This window comes from Canis lupus, chromosome 1 (assembly GCF_011100685.1).
Source record: "Canis lupus familiaris isolate Mischka breed German Shepherd chromosome 1, alternate assembly UU_Cfam_GSD_1.0, whole genome shotgun sequence".
Classification (NCBI taxonomy): Eukaryota; Metazoa; Chordata; class Mammalia; order Carnivora; family Canidae; genus Canis; species Canis lupus.
The window spans coordinates 99,436,477-99,457,624 of NC_049222.1; the positions used below are offsets into that span (position 1 = coordinate 99,436,477).

Here is a 21,148-nt window from a genome sequence, read left to right on the forward strand (position 1 = left end):
ATAGCACATCAAGAATTGGAACCCTCCAGCCTTACAAGCCTTCCTCGAGGGCCCATCCCAACCAGAGGCCACCCCTGTCCAGACTTCTAGCAGCATAGATTCATCTTACTTATCCTTAAAGCTGTGTGTATCAATGGAGTCACACAGTATTTGCTCTATTTATTGTGTCTGGCTCCTTCCAACATGATGTGAGATTCATCTGTTGTCTGTGTAACAGTGACCTACTAATTTTAATTTCTGTGTAGTATTCCATCATGTGACTGGATCACATACTTTCTATCGACAGACTGCTGGGAGCTGTCTGGTCTGAGGCTTTTGTAAATCATATTCCTATAAACATATCTTTTCAGGGATCCCTGGGTGGTGCAGCGGTTTGGCGCCTGCTTTTGGCCCAGGGCGCGATCCTGGAGACCCGGGATCGAATCCCACGTCGGGCTCCCGGTGCATGGAGCCTGCTTCTCCCTCTGCCTATGTCTCTGCCTCTCTCTCTTTCTCTGTGTGTGTGACTATCATAAATAAATAAAAATTAAAAAAAAAACATATCTTTTCATACACACATGTAGGTATTTCTCTTCCAAGTGGGAATTGAGGGTCATAGAACAGGTATGTATGTGCTTGCTTTGGCAGAACATATACATAGTACAGGTATGTGCTTAGCATTAGCACCTGCTGTTTTCCTGAGTAGTTGGATGTATGACTCACACACACCCCCACCAGAGGGTGAGTGCTCGAGAGGATTTTAGGCAGTGTGTGCTCATCTCTTTCTCTGTCCCCCGCCCATGCTGTCCAGTGTTGGTTGAGTGTCTGAGTTAATACACAGGCACCTGGCTGAGAAGGGAGACCGTGTGACTGGCTAAACTCTTGTCACACAGCACATGGGCCCAAAGACCCACCATAAATGAGAAACCGTCCTCCCTGAGGAGCACACAGCCTGTGGAGAGGGTGCAATCCATGCTCCAGTAGGGTTGTTAGTTCTGTGTTCAATACAAGGGAACCTGATACCTAGGATGAGGAGATAAGAGGGTGGCAGCCATCAGGCAGGTCTTGAAAACCTTTATCCCTTGGCCTGGGAGGCCCTGGGACCATTTGGGCAAAACTCTGGAGAGAAGCAGGTTTGGGGAGCTGGAGTGAACACTGGACGCTACTCCTCAGCACTGCAAGGCTGTTAGCTCTGCCTTCAAGCCCCATACACAGTACCTGGTCTAGTTTGTAATGTGAAAGCTAAGGTTTTGGATTGTTTTTTTCTAAATAGTCATGTAGTGCTATAAATATCCTAAATACTTGCTTTAGTGGCATCCTACAAATTCTCATATTCATTTCATTTTTATTCTGTTAAAAATACTTAGAAAGGGGATGCCTGGGTGGCTCAGTGGTTGGGTGTCTGCCTTCAGCTCAGGTTGTGATTCTGGGATCCGGGATCGAGTCCCGCATCAGGCTCCCTGCATGGGAGCCTGCTTCTCCCTCTGTGTCTCTGCCTCTGTCTGTCTGTCTCTCTCTCTGTTTGTCTCTCATGATTAAATAAATAAATCTTTAAGAAAAAATACTTAAAAAGTATTTCATCTTTAATCCATGCATTATTTAGAAGTATGTTGTTTAATTGCCAAATATGTAGAGATTTTCTTTTTTTTTTAATATTTTATTCATTCATTCATTCATTCATGTGAGAGAGAGAGAGAGGCAGAGACACAGGCAGAGGGAGAAGCAGACTCCATGCAGGGAGCCTGACGTAGGACTCCATCCTGAGTCTCCAGGATCATGCCCCAGGCTGAAGGCGCTGCTAAACCGCTAAGCCACCAGGGCTGCCCTGTGTAGGGATTTTCTGAACAGATCTTTCTGTTACTGATTTTTCATTTAATTTTCTGTGGGTAGAGCACCTACTTTGTATGGCCTGAATCCTTTTAATTTTGAGATGTGTTTAATGTCCCAGAATACGGCCCGTCTGGGTCAATGTTCCATGTGTCCCTGAAAAGAATGTGTGAGCTCTTGCCGTTGGTTGGGGTTCCTTACATGTCCCTTGGGCCAGTTTAGTCAATAGTGTTGTTTGTATTGTTTATGTCCTACTACTGATACTTTTGTCTTCTCAGTCTGAGTAACTGAGAGATGACTTTGGAGGCTTCCAACTAAAATTTTGGATCTATTTATTCTTGGAGATCTATTAGTTTTTGCTTCATGTATTTTGAAGCTCTGTTATTAGGTGCATACACATTTAGAATTATATTTTTTGTAATTAGCCTCATTCTCATGAAATAACCCTCTATTTGTGGTAATATTCTTTGCAGTGAAATCTACTTTATCTAATATCAATAGAAGCATTCTAGGTTTCTTTTGATGGGTATTAGCATAGTTTATCTTTTTCTATTCTTTAATATTTGTAAACAACTTTATTTTTAACAGCTTTATTTATTTATATAATTAACATACCATGCAGTTAACTCATTTGAAATATACAACTCAAAAAAATAAAATAAAATAAAATGTACAACTAAGGGCAGCCCGGGTAGCTCAGCGGTTTAGCGCCGCCTTCAGCCCAGGGGCCTGATCCTGGAGACCCAGGATCGAATCCCACATCAGGCTCCCTGCATGGAGCCTGCTTCTTCCTCTGCCTGTGTCTCTGCTGCATTCTCTCTCTCTCTCTCTCTCTCATTAAAAAAATTTTTTAAATAAAAAAAAAAAAGTACAACTCAGGGATATCTGGCTGGCCCCATCAGTGGAGTGTGTGACTCTTGATCTCGGGGTTGTGGGTTCAAGCCCCATGTTGGGTGCAGAGATTACTTAAAAATAAAATCTTTTTAAAAAACGTACAATCCAAAGAAATGTACAATTTATTGGCTTCTAGTGTATTCATAGAGTTGTGCATTGATACCATGACCAATTTTAGAATATTTTCATTAGTCGAAAGATACCCTGAGCTGGGGCACCTGGGTGGCTCCGTCAGTTAAGCCTCTGCCTTGGGCTCAGGTCATGTTCTCAGGGCCCTGGGATTGAGCCCTGAGTCAGGCTCTCTGCTCAGTGGGGAGTCTGCTTCTCTGTCTCCCTTTGCCCCTCTCCCCTTGCTAGTGCTCGCAATCTCTCTCTTTCTCTCTCAAAAAATAAATATCTTAAAAAAAAAAAGATATTCTGAGCCTTAGCTGTCACCCCTTCCAGCTCCATCTCCAGCCTTGAGCAACCACCAATCTGTGTACACTCTCTATAGATTTGCCCAGTTTGGATATTTCACATAAATGGAATCATACAATATGTAGTCCTTTGTGACTTTTTTTTTTTTCATATAACAGAATATTTTCAGAGTCCATGTATGTTGTACTGTGTATCAGTAATTCATTCTGACTTATTACTGATATTTTGTTGTATAGATAGGCCACATTTTTTTAAAAATTTATTTATGATAGTCACACAGAGAGAGAGAGAGAGGCAGAGACACAGGCAGAGGGAGAAGCAGGCTCCATGCACCGGGAGCCTGACGTGGGATTCGATCCCAGGTCTCCAGGATCGCGCCCTGGGCCAAAGGCAGGCGCCAAACCGCTGCGCCACCAAGGGATCCCGATAGGCCACATTTTGTTTATCCATTTATCAGTTAGTAGATTTTTGCGTTGTCTTTACTTTTTGGCTATTATGAAAATTAGCATTCAAGTTTTCATATGGATGTATATTTTAATTTCTTTTGGGTTTATGCCCAGGAGTGAATTGTAGGACCATATGATACTCTGTTTAACTTTTCGAGGGTCTGCCAGGCTGGTTTTCACAGCAGCTGCATCATTTTCCATTCCCACCAGCAATACATGAGGGTTCTGGTTCTTCCATATTTTTGCTAGCACTTGTTATTTTCCTTATTTTATCCTCCATTACAGTTATCTCATTATGCTTTTGACTTGCCTTCCATTTCCCTATTGTCTGCTTACATTGAGTGTCTTCTCTTGAGCTTATTTGTCTTTTATTTATTTTTTTAAGATTATTTTTTTATTTATTCTTGAGAGAGAGAGGCAGAGACACAGGCAGAGCGTGGAGTAGGCTCCATGCAGGGAGCCTGATGTGGGACTCAATCCCGGGTCTTCAGGATCATGCCCTGGGCTGAAGGCAGGTGCTAAACCGCTGAACCACCCAGGCTGCCCCCTCGTTTATTTATATTTTGGAGAAATGTCTATTCAAATTCTTTGTCCATTTTTAAATTAGGCTGTGTTTTTATTGTTGAGTTACAGGCATTCTTTATATATTCTAGACAGTAGAACCTTATCAGATAGAAGATTTAAAAGTATGTTCTCCTGAGCCCCTGGGTGGCTCAGTGAATTAGGTGTCTGACACTTGATTTCAGCTCAGGTCATGATCTCAGGGTTGTGAGACTGAGCCCCATGTCGAGCGCTGCTCGGAGAGGAGTCTGCTTGAGACTCTCTTTCTCTCTCTCCCTCCCCCCCAATCCTCTCTCTCATAAATAAATTAATGGTTTTCTTTTAAAGTATTTTCTCCTATTGTGTAGCTTGTCTTTCCACTTGATGATGTTCTTTGGTGCCATATTTAATAAACGTTTAATACCAAATGTTTTAATTTTTATGAAGTCAGTTTATTTTTGTTGTTTTTGCTCATGCTTATGGTGTCACATGTTAAAAACCCATTGCCAATAAGTTCATGAAGATTAATCCCTGTTTTTTTTTTTTCTGAGAGTTTTTTTTTTTAAGATTTTTTAAATTTATTTGTGAGGACTGAGAGAGAGAGGCAGAGACACAGGTAGAGGGAGAAGCAGGCTCCATGCAGGGAGCCCGATGTGGGACTCGATCCTGGGACTCTAGGATCACAACCTGAGCCGAAGGCAGATGCTCCATCACTGAGCCACGCAGATGTATGCCCCTTTTCAGAAAGTTTTAGTTGTAGTTCTTGCATTTAGGTTTCTGATCCATTTTGGGTTGATTTGTATATATGATGTGAGGTAGGGATTCACCTTCATTGTTTTGCATGTGGATGTCCATTTTTTGAAAACTATTCTTTCATCACTGAATTATCTTTTTACTGTTGTCAAAAATAATTGGCCGCATATGCAACAGTTTATTTCTGGACTCTTGTGTTGCATTGGTCTGGATTGTCTTATGCCAGTACCACACGGTCATTGTCACAGTAGCATTATATAAAGTTTTTGAAATAGAGAATTTGAATCTTCCTGTTTTGTTTTCAATATTGTTTTAGCTGTTCTGGACCCCTTGCAATCCTATATGAATTTCCATTTCTGCAAAAAAAGCCATTGGCAGTTTGATTCAGATGGCACTGAGTCCCTGGTTAATTATCTTTTAAAGGAATTTAATAATTTAAAAAAAAAAAGGAATTTAATAAGAACAGTAAGTCTCTTATATTTATTCCGTAATTATCAATTCTGGTGCTTTTCACTCCTCTTCCTAAATCTAGATTTCCATCTGGTATTGTTTTTCTTCTGCCTGAAGGATTTTATTGAATGTCTTGGTCATTCAGGTCTGCAGGTGCTCAGTCCTTTCAAGCCCTTGTCTTCATCTCATGGCTGTTTGTGGAGGTTCATGGGCAGAGCGCTCTCGGTAATGGGTTTGCTTTGTTTTTTCTCAGGGTGATTCTGCTGTGTCCCATAGCCGGAGAAATCTGATATCATCTTGTACTGCTTATCCCTCTGGGTGGTTTTAGTGTTTCTTCTGCTATGCCGGCTTTAGGGAGTTTCGTGTGGTTTCTCTCATGTTACTTGTGCTCAGGGCTGGACGCGCCACTACGTGTAATTCTGGATGTCTTAGACCATTCTGGGTTCTAGTGCGTATTCTGTCCTCACCCTCCTCTTCCCTGGGGCTCCGCCTACCCTGGGTAACCCACAGTTGTGTCTTCAGCCTGCCAGTCTATTCTGCATCGTGGACGGCTGCTAATCCCTGCAGTGAGTGCTCCCCTCGCATCACTCTGTGATTCCATCTTGCATACCTTCCATGGCCTCAGGGTCGCCGCCCCGTGTGTGCCGGCTTCGGCCTGCATCCTGAGCCCCCAGCTACCATGGCGCCAGTCTGAGCCATGCTCACTGCTGTGGCCTGCTGGTTTCCCTGAGTGCGAGATGGTGCTGTTGTTATTCCTGTGCGTTGTTCGGGGATGTGGTCTGAAGCCTACAGCTGTGTAGGTCACAACCTGCTCCACCTCCTTGCCCCCGCCGCTGGTGACTCCATGTGGTCCACCTGGGTGGTGCCCTCACAGGTTCGCACTGACTGTCCCCTCTGTCCGCAGGTCTGCTGCCTTTGCTGCCTTGTCCACCGTCTTGCAGCACTGCCTCCTCCCTGAAGGCCTCCTGGCCTGCTCCCCACCATCTCCTCCAGCACCATGGCCACGGGCCCTTTGAGGCAGATGAGGGCTGTCCTGGAGCTTGCTTGTGCCCTGTGCCTCACTACTTGGTTGTCCTATGACTTGAAAATTGACACAAAGTTCCCAGTTAATGATCACTTTTGCATGAGGAGCCACTCCCAGTCCCTGTGACTGTCCTCTTAGCTCAGCAGGAGGTACCAGTCTCTGGGCCGTGGCTGGCAGGCCTGGATGGCTGGCAGGCCTGGACGTGCATGTGCACACGCTTGCATGCATCACCGCGTTGAGCTGTCTGGCCTTGGGACAGCCTCTAATGGTTGACTCCACACCCAGTGGGATGTCCACACTCCAATTTGAGGCTGTGCGTGTAATTGGCCCTGGCCACCTGGTTGGGCTTGTCTGCAGGCTCAGGGGGAAGCCCTCAGCTGGCCGGGGCTCTCCAGCACACCTGCCCTGTGGGTCAGGTCCTTGCTCTGCTTCCAGAAGTTAGGTAGGTTTTGCTTACCCCAGGCTGCTGTGCAGCTAGGGGTCAGGGCCACTGCCCAGGCTGGGCAAGTCCTGTGTAGACTTTTTATCTACTGAGACAGAAGAGGACAGCACCCGGAGTCTCAGAGCAGAGCTGACTTGGTTTGAAAAGAAATGGGCGTTTTCACAGAATGCTGACCCCAACCAGACTGTGCTTCCTTTAGCCAGGCCCCACCAGCTTTCTACGGTTTGGTTCTTTATGTCAGAAGGTGGTCCTGTGCAGTAACAGCCTTCCCCTTATGCCTGTTTTCCCAGTTTTCTTGGACAGAATTCCTAGGTTTCATCTCAGATAGTGAAATAAGTGAAAATGCCCGTTTCTTTCAAGAAATAAAGACATCAACTCTTCCTTCTTCAAGAGCCCTCCCAGTGAGCAGGGAGGCTGTAAGGAGTCTGCATGGGGTAGCCAGTGAGGGGGGAGGCCCATGGGGGTTGTCCTGGTGACTGGTCTTGGGCCTAGGCTGAGACTGGTCGGCTACACCATGCCAGGTGTACCCGCCTCCTCCCTGGGAGCCCTCCCTTGGCCTGGGGTGGGGGTGGGGATGGGGATGGGGTGGGGATGGGGGCATCTTCTCCCCTCTGGGCCTGGTGGGGTTAGGGCGTCCTCTCAGCTCTCCTCCAGACACTGGGCAGGTGGGCGGGGTCTCCCGCTGGGGCACACACGCTGGTCTGTCGACTGGTTCACCTTCCCATCTCCTCTCTTGGCCCACACCTGGGCTCACACCCTCCCAGGCCGCCCTGGCCTGTTTCTCCATCTGAAGTGGGGCAGAGGGGTGCTATGTGGGCCTCAGATCTGCCCTGGTCCTAGGACAGGACTTCTCTGCCCCACTCCTGGGTCAGCAGCCTGACTCCCGAAAGGGTCCGTGCTGCTGGGGGTCCCAGGGCCACCTCATCGTCTGGGTCATTCCTTGCCTGGCCCCACTTGGCCATCAGCCCCACCTCACTCCTCCCTGGCTCTGTTCCCACCTGACCACTAGCCCTGCTGCCCTGTGTAGCCCTCAGGTGTCCTGCACTCCCTCGTCCATGGCCCACCCCCTGTATCCCCCCCAACCCTAGTGTCCCCACCGGGGTGTCCTCCTCAGGGCTTGCAGGCGGCGGCCTCTGTCTTACGAGAATCTGGTCTCTGCGCAGGCGTTTGGACAGGCGCACACGAACCACAAGAAGGTGGCCGCGGATGGTGAGAGCCGGGAGGAGAGTCTGATCCAGGAGTCGGCCTCCAAGGAACAGTACTACGTGCGAAAGGTGCTGGAGCTGCAGACGGAGCTGAAGCAGCTGCGGAACGTGCTCACCAACACACAGTCGGAGAATGAGCGCCTGGCATCCGTGGCGCAGGAGCTGAAGGAGGTACCGGCGAGCCCAGGGGAGGGCAGGGCAGGTGTGTCGTGCCTTCCGCATGTGGCCATCCTCAAGGGGGGTGAGCGAGCTCGGGGCAGTGGGTGTGGCCTGGAGTCTGTGGGGGCTGTTCTGGCCGTGGCCTAAGGCCCCTGGCTTCTCATCAGCAAGAGCGAGGGGCCTCGTTCTGGGCCACGGGGACCTGCTCTCTGCCCTGTGTACTTTGGGGGCAGGGACAGCCGACCAGATGGACGGGTGGTTCTGAGGTCCACGCTTCGACATCAGGGCCACCCGAGGCTGGCAGGGGGCTCCTGTGGTGTGAGACGCAGCCCAGGGGCTGGCAGCAGTGGAGAACGGTCACCTACCCTGGCTTGGGGTCACAGTTCATGCAGGTCTGCAGGCCTGGGAAGAACTGGGCTTGGATCCAGGGGGTGGGCAGGCCTCAGATGTGTGGAGCCAGAGTTCGTGAGTTCATTTCTTCCCGTGGGATTACCGGGATTACCACGGTGGGGGTGAGGGGAGGGCCTCTGGGAATGCAGGGTGACCTCACCAAGGTGGTTGCAGCCTCGCCCCACCAGGTGGCCTCACCTGGCCAGGGCTGTTTGGCTCCTCATGTCTGAGCCATGGGGAGAGCCCCGGTAAGCTGCTGACTCCTGGCTTTGGGTGTCAGGACATGAGCTCAACTGGTCCTGTAGGAAGCAGGTTTGTGGGGCTGGGATTCCTGTCATTCCTGTTGGTGCTTCAGGAGGAAGCCGGCCACTCCCCACCCCATGCACGCTCAGCCACCTTTTTCTCTCAGGGCCCTGCCTCCCGCCCCACAGGCCCAGCCCCATCCGCACCCTGTTCCTATCGCTCTTATGCTGGTCCTGGGCATGTGGCTGCCCTGAGCTGCTGTGCCAGGCTCCCTCCTGGCCTCTGAAGTGGCCGTCCCCTCTCCCCATGAGGCTGGCACCCACGGCCAGGCCTGGTGGAGGAGCCAGGACTACATGCATGTAATGACATGCACTGCCCCCAGGAGGCCACTCTCCACCTGCCTTGGTGTGACGTGCAAGCTGTGCGGGGTCACCCCCTGGGGCATCCCCTCTTTGAGGGTAGCTGTAGTTCCCAGTGCCCGGTCCAGCTGCCATGCCCATTTCATGCTATGCCAGCTGTACCATGCCCTCTGACCAAACCCCAACAGCTTAATGCCGGCTTTCCGGGAGGACCTCGTGGCCTCTGTAGTGCAATTTGTGTGAGGTGTGCTCAGCACATGGGATGGTTCCAGCTGCTCCAGAACTTGTCCTTTCGGTGACCCTGTGGGGGTGGGGGGAACTAAGGAGCAGGTGGTTTGTCCGCATGCCTAGGGTTGGGCTGGTAGCCCTAGGTCCTGACCTCTGACCTCTTCACTTGTGTGGATGGGCCCAGCTAGCATCTGTCCTGGGACAAGGCCTTGAGACCCATTTTGGAGATGGAGAAGCAGAATCTGGGGTGGCTGGGGAGCAGTTGGTTGGAGGCAGTCAGGTCTGGTGCACAGACTGAGGCCTTCCAGGGATTCGCTGGGGGAGGGGAAGGGGGTCCTTGTTTGGCAAGGGGGGGCTGCCCTTGAGAGGCTGGGCTGGAGGCAGTCCACCTCACCTGCCCAGTGGGGCCCTCCCAGGTGACCTTTCTGCCCAGGGGCCCTGTCCTTGCTGCCCCAGGTGGACTGCACGTGCCTTGAGCCCTGGAGTAAATGACAGACATCCCAGTGGAATTCTGTGCCCTGGAACCCAGGGCAGGAGCCAGGGAGGCTTGGTTGCTGCCTGGTGGTGCCTGGAGCTGGCTGGAAGGGCGGGTAGGGGTCAGGAGCAGCCTTGCCAGGCTCCAGGTGGGGGTTGTGGTGTGTAGGTGAGGCAGCAGGGGTGGAGTCCCACACAGAGGAGGAAGAGGGTGGGTCTCCTGGGAACCGACCCCACCAGGAGGTGCACAGCCCCCAGGGGGTTGGGGGTCTAGGCCGCGTGTCTACAGGTGGACCCCCTGCCTGGACGGCTGGCTCAGGTGAACTCAGGCCAGCCTTGGTCTCTGCAGCTGCACACGGGACACACCTGCCAGGTGCTTGGGGGTCTCTGGACCAGGAGAAGGTCCCTGGCTGCCCCCTCCTGTCCCCGCCAAGGGCCGGCCCTCCTTCTGGCCACAGCAGCTGTGGCAGCATCCATGTCCCTGCAGATGCCACATTGCTTGACCAGACCAGCTGCGGTGTCTGCCTGGAGACAGCAGGTCCCGCCTGGGCTGTTGCTGCTAACCTGCCTAGAACCTGCTGGGGTGGGAGGGGAGACACCCCCCCCCAAGCCCCAAGACCCCTCCATGTCCTTTGGCTGGCTTGTGCAGTTGTCACAGGCCCCTCGTGAGGGCTGGGCCCTGTATTCCCTGTCCTGCTACTCTTTCCCCATACCCAGAGTCCAGTGGCCATGCTCCAGGTGGCAGGACCCATGGCCTAGGGCATCAGCACTGCTTTGGAACCTTCCAGGCAGGGAGTCTCCTTGGCATGACCTCACTGCTCACCCCCCATACACCCACTTGGGGGCCTCAGTCCTTCTTGGGGTGGACAGGGCTGGTGAGTAGAGGCCTGGCTTGGCCCGTGTGAGGACAGCATTTTGCCCAGAGTGCGTGGGTGTGTGTTTGTCTTTGCACAGTTCCATGTGTCCGTGCGTTCGCCTCTGCATGGTTTCCTCATGGAAGGGGAGGGTCTACTCCCACTCAGGGCGCCTGGGGGCTGAGGCATGAGTGTGCTAGGTGCCGGGTTGGAGGCTTCGAGGGCACGGAGAGGGAGCCTGCCAGGCCCCCGAGTTCTGGTCCTCCCGCGCCCACCTTCTCTGGCCTGTCAGGACAGGACGTCCCCTGCTTTCTGCCTGTGCCTGTCCTCAGGGCTGCAGTTGACAGGCCACCTGGAAGAAGATGCTTCTTTGGGGGAACCAAACCACCCAGTGGCCAGTTGGAACTGGTTTGAGTGCTCAGAGTTGGGCGTGTGCTTGGCAGAGTTGCCGTGTCCAATTTGGGCCCAAAATGCAGGCATCTGGGTCTCACGTCAGTGGATGGTGCTCCCTCGCCTGCCCTGCCACGTGGTGTTTGGGGCCAGCTTGTGAGCTGGGGACTCCCTTCACTGCCCACAGGACTCACGTGCCCTCTGTCAGCCCCAGGGCTTATGCTTGGAGGCTGTGCTGTCCCTGGAGGAGGGTGGGGTGACTTCTGGGGACCCCATAGACCTCATGGGCATGTCACACTGCATGGGGAAGGCTGGATCTGCCCAGGCCACAGGGGGAGCTGCTCATGGGTCTCACCACGGCCTGTGGGTCGTGATGTGCAAACCTGTGGCCTGGGTGGGTTTTAGGCCTTGGCTCCCACCCCTCCAGGGGCCACGTCAGGCCTTGTCCCACGAGTGTGGGCGAAGGCAAGGGGGATGGGCCAGCACGTACTGCATGTGCACGGGAAGTGAGGTAACTCACTCTGGGCCTGCTGAAGCCACAGCGCGCCATTGGCAGATGCTCTGCAGCATGCAGGTTACATTTCGGTCAAGGGCAAAGCCAGTGTGCAGCTTCCCATGTACAGCCTGGCGCTCGGTTCTGGGGTGCAGAGGGTCCAGGAGGTCAGGGTGGGCTGTCAGCATGGCCATTTGTTTCGGCACAGAAGGGAGCTGGCCCAGTGGACAGGGCTCGGGGAGCCACTCACTGCCCTGCGACACAACAGGACAGCCCAGAATGTCCCAGGATGGAGGCCAGGGGACCCAGCCAGGCCCTGGTCAGGGCGCTTGTGGCAGCAGGCTAGGAATCCCTGAGTCCTGGTTGCCACACTTGCCTCACGTCAGTGTTGACCCTGAATCCTCAAGCCCCTTCCCTGAGATAATCCACATCCCTGACTACTCACTTAACCTGTGCACACGTCAGGTACCATCCCAGGTGCACTCTGGATGCTCCGTCACTGCCCCCGGTGCCCGCCCCTTCTCCTCCTCCTCTGCCTGCAGGTCGGTCTGTTCTGAACACCTGGAGTCACACAACCATAACCATGCATCTGGTCTCCTTCTCTTGTGGTGGGGGTCCCAGGTTCCTGCACGTCACAGCTGTGGCATCACCTTCTTCTTATGGCTACATGACACCCCATTGTGTGGACCGACCACGTGTTGTTTCCCTGTTTGTCAGGCGGGCTTCTGGGGAGTTTGCATACTTGGTACCGTGTGGACCTGCATTTTCGTTTCTCGGATACAAGCAGTGGGGCACGGTGCTGAGTCCGAGGGCACACCTGGGGCACACTTCCCGGCTCCCCAGGGCCCTAAGTCACTTTCGTGGCCACTGCCCACACAGATCAACCAGAATGTGGAGACCCAGCGTGGCCGCCTGCGGGATGACATTAAGGAGTACAAGTTCCGCGAGGCTCGCCTGCTGCAGGACTACTCGGAGCTGGAGGAGGAGAACATCAGCCTGCAGAAGCAGGTGTCTGTGCTTAGGCAGAACCAGGCAAGTATCTGGCTACGGCCTCCGTGCTCCATGGCACGCCCCTGCCTTCCCCACAGCCCAGCTTAGGGCCGCGTGGCGTGGATGCGGGGTGGGGGGTGGCCATGGGGTCCCCAGTCAGCCCCTGAGGAAACAAATACCAGAGGTGAAGCAGAGGGGACACCGGAGCCCAGGGGCAGGCTGTCCAGCTCCATCTGTCCGCAGCAGTAGCAGGATGCACCCATGACCCCTGGAGCCCTGGACCCGTCCCTCCCACTGTCCGTGGTCTGCCAGCCCCTTGTCTGAGGTCCTGACCAGGAGGTGCCGATGGGCAGTGAGGACCAGCAGGGACGTGTCAGGGCTCGGACACCCCGGCAATAGGTGGGATGAGAGAAGGCTTCTTTGACAGCGGGGTAAGGAAGGTCACTGCCACTGCTGATGGGACATCCAGGTGGTATCCCAGGGCCACACCTGCCACCTATGTCCCCAGGATCCCCTAACCTCCCTGGACGTTTCCATCTGTGTGGGGGGCATGGCCCGGGTGTTTATGTCGGCAGCATGACACCAGGCACAGAGCGCCTGCTTCGGGCCACACAACAGACTTGCCGTGATGCTGGACTAGGCCCTGGTGGCAGGTGGTGGAGGCTGGCCCCTCCCCGGGCCTCCCCCTGCCCCAAGTTGTGAGTCCCTAAGGTCCTCTCGGGCCCACATATAAGTGGTCTGTTCCTTATTTCTTGCACCAATATGACAGAATAAGAAATGTTTTTGTTTTTTTGGAATAAGAAATGTTTTTTTTAAATTTCCCATAGACTCCCAAGTCCCCACTGCAGGCACTGGTGTCTGTCCGCACTTACCCCCTCATCCACCTCCAGATACATGCAGCTCTGGATTCTTTCCCCACCTCCGCTTCCCCTGGGGAGCCTCCGGGTCGGGGTCCCTCTGGATTCCGGAATACAAGTGATGGTCGTGGTACATGTTTTATATTTGTTAAAATATTCAATTAACAATTAATGTTCACTAAGTAACTTTGTGGAATCTACAGTCAGGACGCAGTTAGTAACATTGTAAGTAGCCTGACATCTGCAGCATTTGCAGCAGAGACATGCGTTCTGGTTTCCGTGGCATCTGTGGCTCTGAGGAGCATCCTGGCTCTGCTGACAGTGGCGCTCTGAGCCCTGTTGTTGCCTCCCCTTTGTGCAGGCACAAGACGCTGTCGCTCTTTCCCCAGGTGGAGTTTGAGGGCCTCAAGCACGAGATCAAGCGTCTGGAGGAGGAGACTGAGTACCTCAACAGCCAGCTGGAGGATGCCATCAGGCTCAAGGAGATCTCGGAGCGGCAGCTGGAGGAGGCGCTGGAGACCCTAAAGACGGAGCGGGAGCAGAAGCTCAGCCTCCGCAAGGAGCTGTCACACTACATGAGCATCAACGACTCTCTCTACACCAGCCACCTGCATGTCTCCCTGGATGGCCTCAAGCTCGGTGACGACACAGAGGCCCTGGCCAACGGCTTCGAACATGCCAGCCTGGCCAAGCTGCCGCTGGACAACCGGACCTCCACGCCCTCCAAGGACGGTCTCGCCCCGCCCTCCCCCAGCCTGGTGTCTGACCTCCTCAGCGAGCTCAACATCTCTGAGATCCAGAAGCTGAAGCAGCAGCTGATGCAGGTGCGGGTGGCCAGGGTCGTCCCAGCCACAGGGCCTTGAGGCGGCTGTGCACATTCCCTGCTCCAGCTCTGCTCTCATGGTGCCCCATTCCCCTCTTGCTAGTATTTATTATGGAGTCTACACTGCTAGCATCAGTGGAGCTGCAGAGCTGAGGGGAGGTACAGCCTGGGTTTCTGCAGGTTCCCTCCTGCTGCCTCATAGGGCTCACAGGCGATCTCCTGCAGCTGCGTCCTCTGGACATGTCATGTCAGAGTTTCCCGCCCTGTATAGAACAGAGTTCTGGGATCTGTAGCATGGCCCACCCCCATTTACCACACATCTCCAAGGAGGGGCCCATCGAGGCCCCACACATGGCACCCTCATTACACACAGCACAGACCTGCAGGGGGATAGCTGTGGTGCCGGCGGGGTCACCACTGGGTCTTTCTGGGCTCCGGTGGGCTGATGATGGGGCTCTTGTGCTCTTGCAGATGGAGCGGGAGAAGGTGGGCCTGCTGGCATCACTGCAGGACACACAGAAGCAGCTGGAGCAGGCGCGGGGGGCCCTTTCGGAGCAGCGCGAGGAAGTGAGCCGCCTCACAGAGAACCTTACCGCCCTGCGGCGCTTGCAGGCCAGCAAGGAGCGGCGGACAGCCCTGGACAGCGAGAAGGAGCGTGACAGCCATGAGGACGGGGACTACTATGAGGTGGACATCAATGGGCCTGAGATTTTGGCTTGCAAGTATCGTGTGGCCCTGGCAGAGGCAGGTGAGCTCCGCGAGCAGCTGAAAGCCCTGCGTGGTGAGCATGAGGCCGGTGAGGCCCGGCATGCTGAGGAGAAGGGCCGCCACGAGGCTGAGAGCCAGGCGCTCACTGAGAAGGTCTCCCTGCTAGAGAAGGCCAGCCGCCAGGATCGCGAGCTGCTGGCCCGGCTGCAGGCAGAGCTGAAGAAGGTGAGTGACGTTGCGGGTGAGACACAGGGCAGCCTGAGCGTGGCCCAGGACGAGCTGGTGACCTTCAGTGAAGAGCTGGCCAACCTGTACCACCATGTGTGCATGTGCAACAACGAGACTCCCACTCGCGTCGTGCTGGACTACTACCGAGAGGGCCCGGCTGGCGCTGGCCACTGCAGCCCTGAAGCCCGTGGGCGCCGCTCACCCGTCCTACCCAAAGGGCCGCCAGCCACGGAAGGTGGGGCGGGGGACAGCAGCCCCTCGCCCAGCCCCTCTCTGCCCTCCCCTCTGAGTGACCCACGCCGGGAGCCCATGAACATCTATAACCTGATCGCCATCATCCGCGACCAGATCAGGCATCTGCAGGCGGCCGTGGACCGCACCACGGAGCTGTCGCGGCAGCGCCTGGCCTCCCAGGAGCTGGGCCCTGCTGCAGACAAGGACCGGGAGGCACTCATGGAGGAGATCCTCAAGCTGAAGTCACTGCTGAGCACCAAGCGGGAGCAGATCACCACGCTGCGCACGGTGCTCAAGGCGAACAAGCAGGTGTGCAGCTGGGCGGGCGGGTCTTGTCCCTCCCTGGGCCTCGGACAGCAGCTCGAGGAGACGGAGGGCCCCTCCCCATGTGTCTCAACCCCCTGCCCTTTGTGTGTCTGACCCCCAGACAGCGGAGGTGGCTCTGGCCAATCTGAAGAGCAAGTACGAGAACGAGAAGGCCATGGTGACCGAGACCATGATGAAACTGCGTAACGAGCTGAAGGCCCTGAAGGAAGATGCGGCCACCTTCTCCTCCCTGCGAGCCATGTTTGCCACCAGGTAATGCCCACGGCTCTGGCCCCAGGTGGAAGCCCCCAGGGTTGTTGTCTGCAGTGTCGCCTGCACTTTGCATGCAACAGGAGGAGGCTGAGAGCCCACGGCCCAAGGTGGGCTGGCAGCGTGAGGGCGGAGTCCACCCTCAGAACCCGGCAGAAGTCTACAGATTCCCCAGGAAGGTTCCCTGCCTGACAGCAGTGGACCCTGGGGTGTGAGCTGCCAGCTGGGATTGAGCTGGGGAGGGCAGCCAGCTGTGGACGCGGCAGCCCAGGTGCCTGTGCCAGGAAGTCAGGGCAGGCCTGCCCGGGGGCCTGGGTTCAGGTGTTTGCGCTGAGGGGCACGATGCCCCCCTGCTGGCTGGTGTCGGGCAGGCACGGGCCCTCGTGGTCCAGAAGGGCCCTTGAGGCTGTGGGTGAGGTGGGGCTGGAATCTGGTCAGAGGCTGCTGTTCCTCAAGTTGTAGGATATTCCTGGCTTCCCCAGAGGCTCCCTGTCCTGGGGGCAGAGCTTGAAGGGGCCTCACGGTCAGTGCCTCACCCCGGGTGGCCTGGCCACCCTCGCTTCCGTGCCATTTCATTTAAGAACTTGGCTTCTCACACACAGCTGAGGTCACAGACTCAGGGAGGAAGGACAGGTGGAGGTGAGGGACGGACCTGGAGGGGGCGTTTGTCTCCCAGCCCCGTAGGGCGAGAGGACATGCGCACCTGCCTGTACTCTGCTTATCCGTCGGGTCACTTGCTAAGTACCTACTGTGCACCCATGGTTCCAGAAACAAGCTGGATCCTGCCTGGGCTCACCTGTGAGGGCCAGGCACCCCTCGGCCACCTGGGGCCTGAAGGGCAGGCACCACCTCCCAGTTCCCATGGTGGAAACCAGCTGGGGCGCACTTCCCAGAGAGCTGGGGGGCAGCCGCTTCCCTCCAGCCCAGTGAGTAGGACGCTTCGGAGCCCCCTCCCCCTGCCCAGGCCTCCCTCCGGTCCTCAGCCTTGCGCTGCTTCAGCCACGCCCTCGCCCCTGGTGCCCCCACAGGTGTGACGAGTACATCACACAGCTGGATGAGATGCAGCGGCAGCTGGCGGCCGCAGAGGACGAGAAGAAGACACTCAACTCCCTGCTGCGCATGGCCATCCAGCAGAAGCTGGCACTCACCCAGCGGCTGGAACTGCTCGAGCTGGATCATGAGCAGACCCGGCGGGGTCGCGCCAAGGCCACCTCCAAGGCCAAGCCAGGCACCCCGAGCGTAAGTCACACCTGCGCCTGTGCCAGCGACAGGGCCGAGGGTGCCGGGCTCACCACCCAGGTGCTCTGTGGCGAGAAGTATAACATTTACTGCGATTAGGGTTACGGGGGCCGCAGCTGCAGCTACCCTGCCGCACGTCACCCTCTGCTTCACCTCCACTAACCCAGCAGCAGTGGGACCGCGGTGCTAGGCTGGTCTTAACCGTGACTAATGCACAGAGGGAAGGACTTGGCCGAGGCGGTGCGCTCTTCCACCTGGACCCTGTGATTTCTGTGTCTGTCCTCAGCCCTTGGGACCCCTCCTGGCAGCCACTCTCCTGGTGGGGAGAGGGGTCACAGGGGTCAGAGCCGCGTGGCTTCCCGGGGCCCGTGCGCCGTTGGCTCCCGTGGGGTGTGGGGGGTGGACGGAGCCTGAGAGGAAACTTGCATGTTCCCTGCATGTGTGTAATGCAGCCCTGGTGCCAGAAGCAGTGTTAGGGGCCCCAGCCAGAGAGTCGGGCACAGTTTACAGAGAGGATTCCTTTGCAGTTTGTGTGGCATCTCACTGCACATTGTGTTTGGGACACAAGTCCACAGTCCTCCCCACACCCCGAGCCCCGCATCCTCCCGCCCAGGCACACATGCACACAGCACTACTCCTGCTCGCGTGGTGCACAGGTGCCTAGGCACCCGGGTCCCGAACTCAGCAGGTGCAGCCTCCCTGAGATCGCACACCCGTCAGGTGGCCTGCGGGGTGATGCACTGGCAGGACCAAGGCGTAGGGTTTTCTCATGAGAAAACCTTTGTAAGTGCCTGGCCAGACCCTATCCTCACAGGAAGCCCGTCCCTTCATAGGTAGGGTGTCCCTGGCCATCGGGGGGGGAGGGGTTCTTCACCCTCTGCCTACCATCAGACCCCCTGAAACAGGGCTCTGGACACCCCCAGTGAGGGGCTAAAATGAGGGACTCCCACATCTGTAGCCAGAGCCTCACCCAGGACAGGAAGGGATCCTTAACAGCTACACAGACCTGGAGGTGGGGACAGGCAGCAACAGCGGCTGGACACCCCATCCCCAGAGGCTGCATCAGACGGAAGCAGGACTTCTCAGTATTTCTCTCCCTGTGGCCCTGTGGGGGTTAGAGGAATAAAGCTGCAGTCATTTCCCTGAAGAGCCCTGTGGCCAGAGGGCATCACGCAGCCCCTCACCCCACTCCCCCCTTGGGCCCCACCAGCTTCCAGGTGCAGTTCCAACCGCCTTGGCTTCGGCTGACCAGCAGTCAAGAGATGCGGGCCAGGTCGCGCCTGTCCCCAGCTCTGTACTGCTTTGCTGATGGGATGTCAGGTCTCAGATGCCCCCACCCCCTGGAGGGGTAGGCTGACCCCTCTGCAAGCAGGTCTTCCGGGGGCATGGCTGCCCGCTGGCCCTGCACGCCGCTTCTGCCCTCTGCCCAGCCTGGCCGCAGCTTCTCTCCATACCTGCAGGCGTCTTCCAGAGGCATCCGGGGCTGGCGGCCCCTCCTAACACATGCGGGTCTTCTCTGCCGCCAACTAACGCACCACATCCTGCCCAGCCAGAGCTTCGGTTGTCTGACTGGTGCCAGTTCTAACGCTGTCTTGTTTTCTCCCGTTTTCAGCTGTAGAGTAGCTGCCGGGAGGACTCGGCCGCGGCCCTGTCACGCTGCAGCCCCTCCCCCTCCCGTGGGCCCACGCAGAGGAAGGAAGGGCAGCCCAAAAGTCCACTTAGAAACGTGTTTGGATATGCCACTGCAGTTCTTTCCAAATTAGCATTCCCTGAGTGTTTAATGGCAGAGGAAAAAAAGCTTTAATTGAGAATGCCGCCAGCTGCTGCCTGGAAGGCCTTTGTGCCGCGCTGAAGAACCTGCTTGGACAGCGGCCATCAGGCTCGCTTAGAAACCCGCTAGAAACGCTCAACACTGGGGTCTCCCTGTTACAGATGCCCTTTTTTATCTGATCAACCTGTGCACTTTTGATATTTTGATATTATATTTGCTTCCTTAATCCCCCCATAGAGACGGTCTCAGATGCCGTGGTCTGTCTCGTGGTCCTGTAGCGCTCCACTTAGCTCCCGCCGTGTTGATCTGACATCAGCACGGGGCCCGGATGTGTTTTCCTAGCATGTAGCTCTAGGTTTAGGTGAAGGCCTCGACCCGGCAAAGAGCTCGGCGAAATGTATCCACGCTGTGGTTCAGCAGCCTTTTAGGTCAAACGGCATTATGGTTCACGTTTGAAATTACAGATTTTAAATGCCATGTTCATTAAGAAATCCAGGGTATTCCGATTCTGGGGTTTTTCATATTGTATTATTATTATTCTTAGGAATAGTTCAATGTAACAAGAAGAAAACTTGACCTTTGCTCTGGTTAAACAGTAATAGGGACTTGAAAACAAAAAATAAATTATTGAGTGAGTAGTATTACCTACAAATTCCAGAATCTTCTGGGTTTTAGGACATTGGGAAGCATGACTGATTAACAGAATTTTATACAACTGTACCAGTGAAATTCCAAATTGGAATTGTTTTGTTACTCTGGTTTTTGTGCCAGATTGTGGTACACTTAGAAAATCCTACAGCCGTCAATTTTCAGGGTGTTCTGTTTCAACGCCTTTTTGTTAGTAATTAATCATTGCCAGCAGTGCCTTCATCAGTGAAGGGAGGTGTCCCAGCATAGGGTGAGCTCTAAATGGACAGTGCAGAGCTAGACGGGGATGTTGAAGGCCAATGTGGAGCAGCAGGTGTGAACAGGCGCACGCCTTCACGCCGGAACCTGGGCATCTTCATCGAGGGAAAGAAAACAGCAATTGTGCAAAATTCTGTTAGTCAGTGATTCTTTACCGTGTGGATCCTTGCAAATTCAGGAGCTGAGAAAAGGAAAGTGAACACACGCCCGTCGTGTGTGCTTTGGGAACCAAATGGACCTGCGGGACAAGCTGAGCAAGTGGTGCGAACAGCATACCACGTTTGTGAAGAGCGGGGGGCGGGGCGCCGGCAGGGGCTGCCGCAGCGTTCTTTGCAGATGTGAGGGAGAGACGTTCTATATTCTCTTGCTTGGTGTAACTAATCACTGTTAGTTTCAGGAAACAGAACTCAATAAAGCCCCCGGGCAATCCCGGGCTGTATCCCGTGGGGTTTGCTGAGTGAGGCGGTGCCTCGGTAAAATTGGTACTCAGGGAGGAAGAGCGCATCCTCCCTCCTCCAAAATAAAGGACAAATTATAATAATATAAAAGTAGCAAGAATAAAAGAATTCTGTTTCCTGGAATAAACATTTCTTATTCCTAGTTCTAGGGACCCCTGTTCTCACCTCTGTTACAGTGTTGATTCATAAGAAATAATGTTACATTTACGATAACTTCATCTGTATGGGGTATTTATTTGCAATGACGTCTGAGTACTGTATTTTTTTCTGTGCATTATCTTAGTGTCAGAATGTTGTCTTTATTTTAAGATCATATGCATGTTCTCCTGCCAAGGAACCTTTACACAGACACAAACAAACATCCTTCAGATTCTGAGAAAGTGAGGCAGAGCATGGAAAGGAGTAGGAAGGAGCATTTGGTCTCGACTTGGGACATGGCCGTGCGGCACGGATGTCTGAAAAGCCAGTGCACATAGGAACTGTGGGCCTGGTAAGGGTCACGTTGGTAGGACCAATAAATAAAGAATAATACAAAAGCACAAGACTTGTTCTCTGTGGCTGCTCTGACCCCTACTTCTGGTGATGGGGGGTCCAGCCAGGCAATGTGATTCCAGGGCCTGAAACACAACCAGTGTGTCAGTAACCCTGGGGTAGGAAGTGGAAGCAGCCTGGGGCCCATTTCAGGAGGTGTGGGCAGAGGGGAGGCATGGGTCTTGGGTGTCATGAGTACCCAGCAGTGTGGCACTAAGGACACTCCACCTTTGCTGTCCCTCCCAAGGAGCAGAGATTTG

General features: G+C 54.7%; 1 protein-coding gene across 2 annotated transcripts in view; it reads left to right on the forward strand.

The window, feature by feature from the left end:
* The window catches only part of BICD2 (BICD cargo adaptor 2), a 39,067-nt gene extending 18,171 nt beyond the window's left edge, over positions 1-20,896 (forward strand). Inside the window, exons 2-8 of one of the 2 annotated variants that reach the window (XM_038527393.1) lie at positions 7,936-8,148; positions 12,447-12,599; positions 13,804-14,238; positions 14,709-15,716; positions 15,835-15,986; positions 17,012-17,222; positions 18,835-20,896. In XM_038527393.1, the coding sequence (XP_038383321.1) occupies positions 7,936-8,148; positions 12,447-12,599; positions 13,804-14,238; positions 14,709-15,716; positions 15,835-15,986; positions 17,012-17,222; positions 18,835-18,840 (2,178 nt within the window). In that variant the 3' untranslated portion in view covers positions 18,841-20,896. Of the gene's footprint in view, positions 1-7,935; positions 8,149-12,446; positions 12,600-13,803; positions 14,239-14,708; positions 15,717-15,834; positions 15,987-17,011 lie in introns of both variants that reach the window. The other variant, XM_038527392.1, reaches the window with a different exon arrangement.
* Positions 20,897-21,148: the final 252 nt, after the last annotated feature.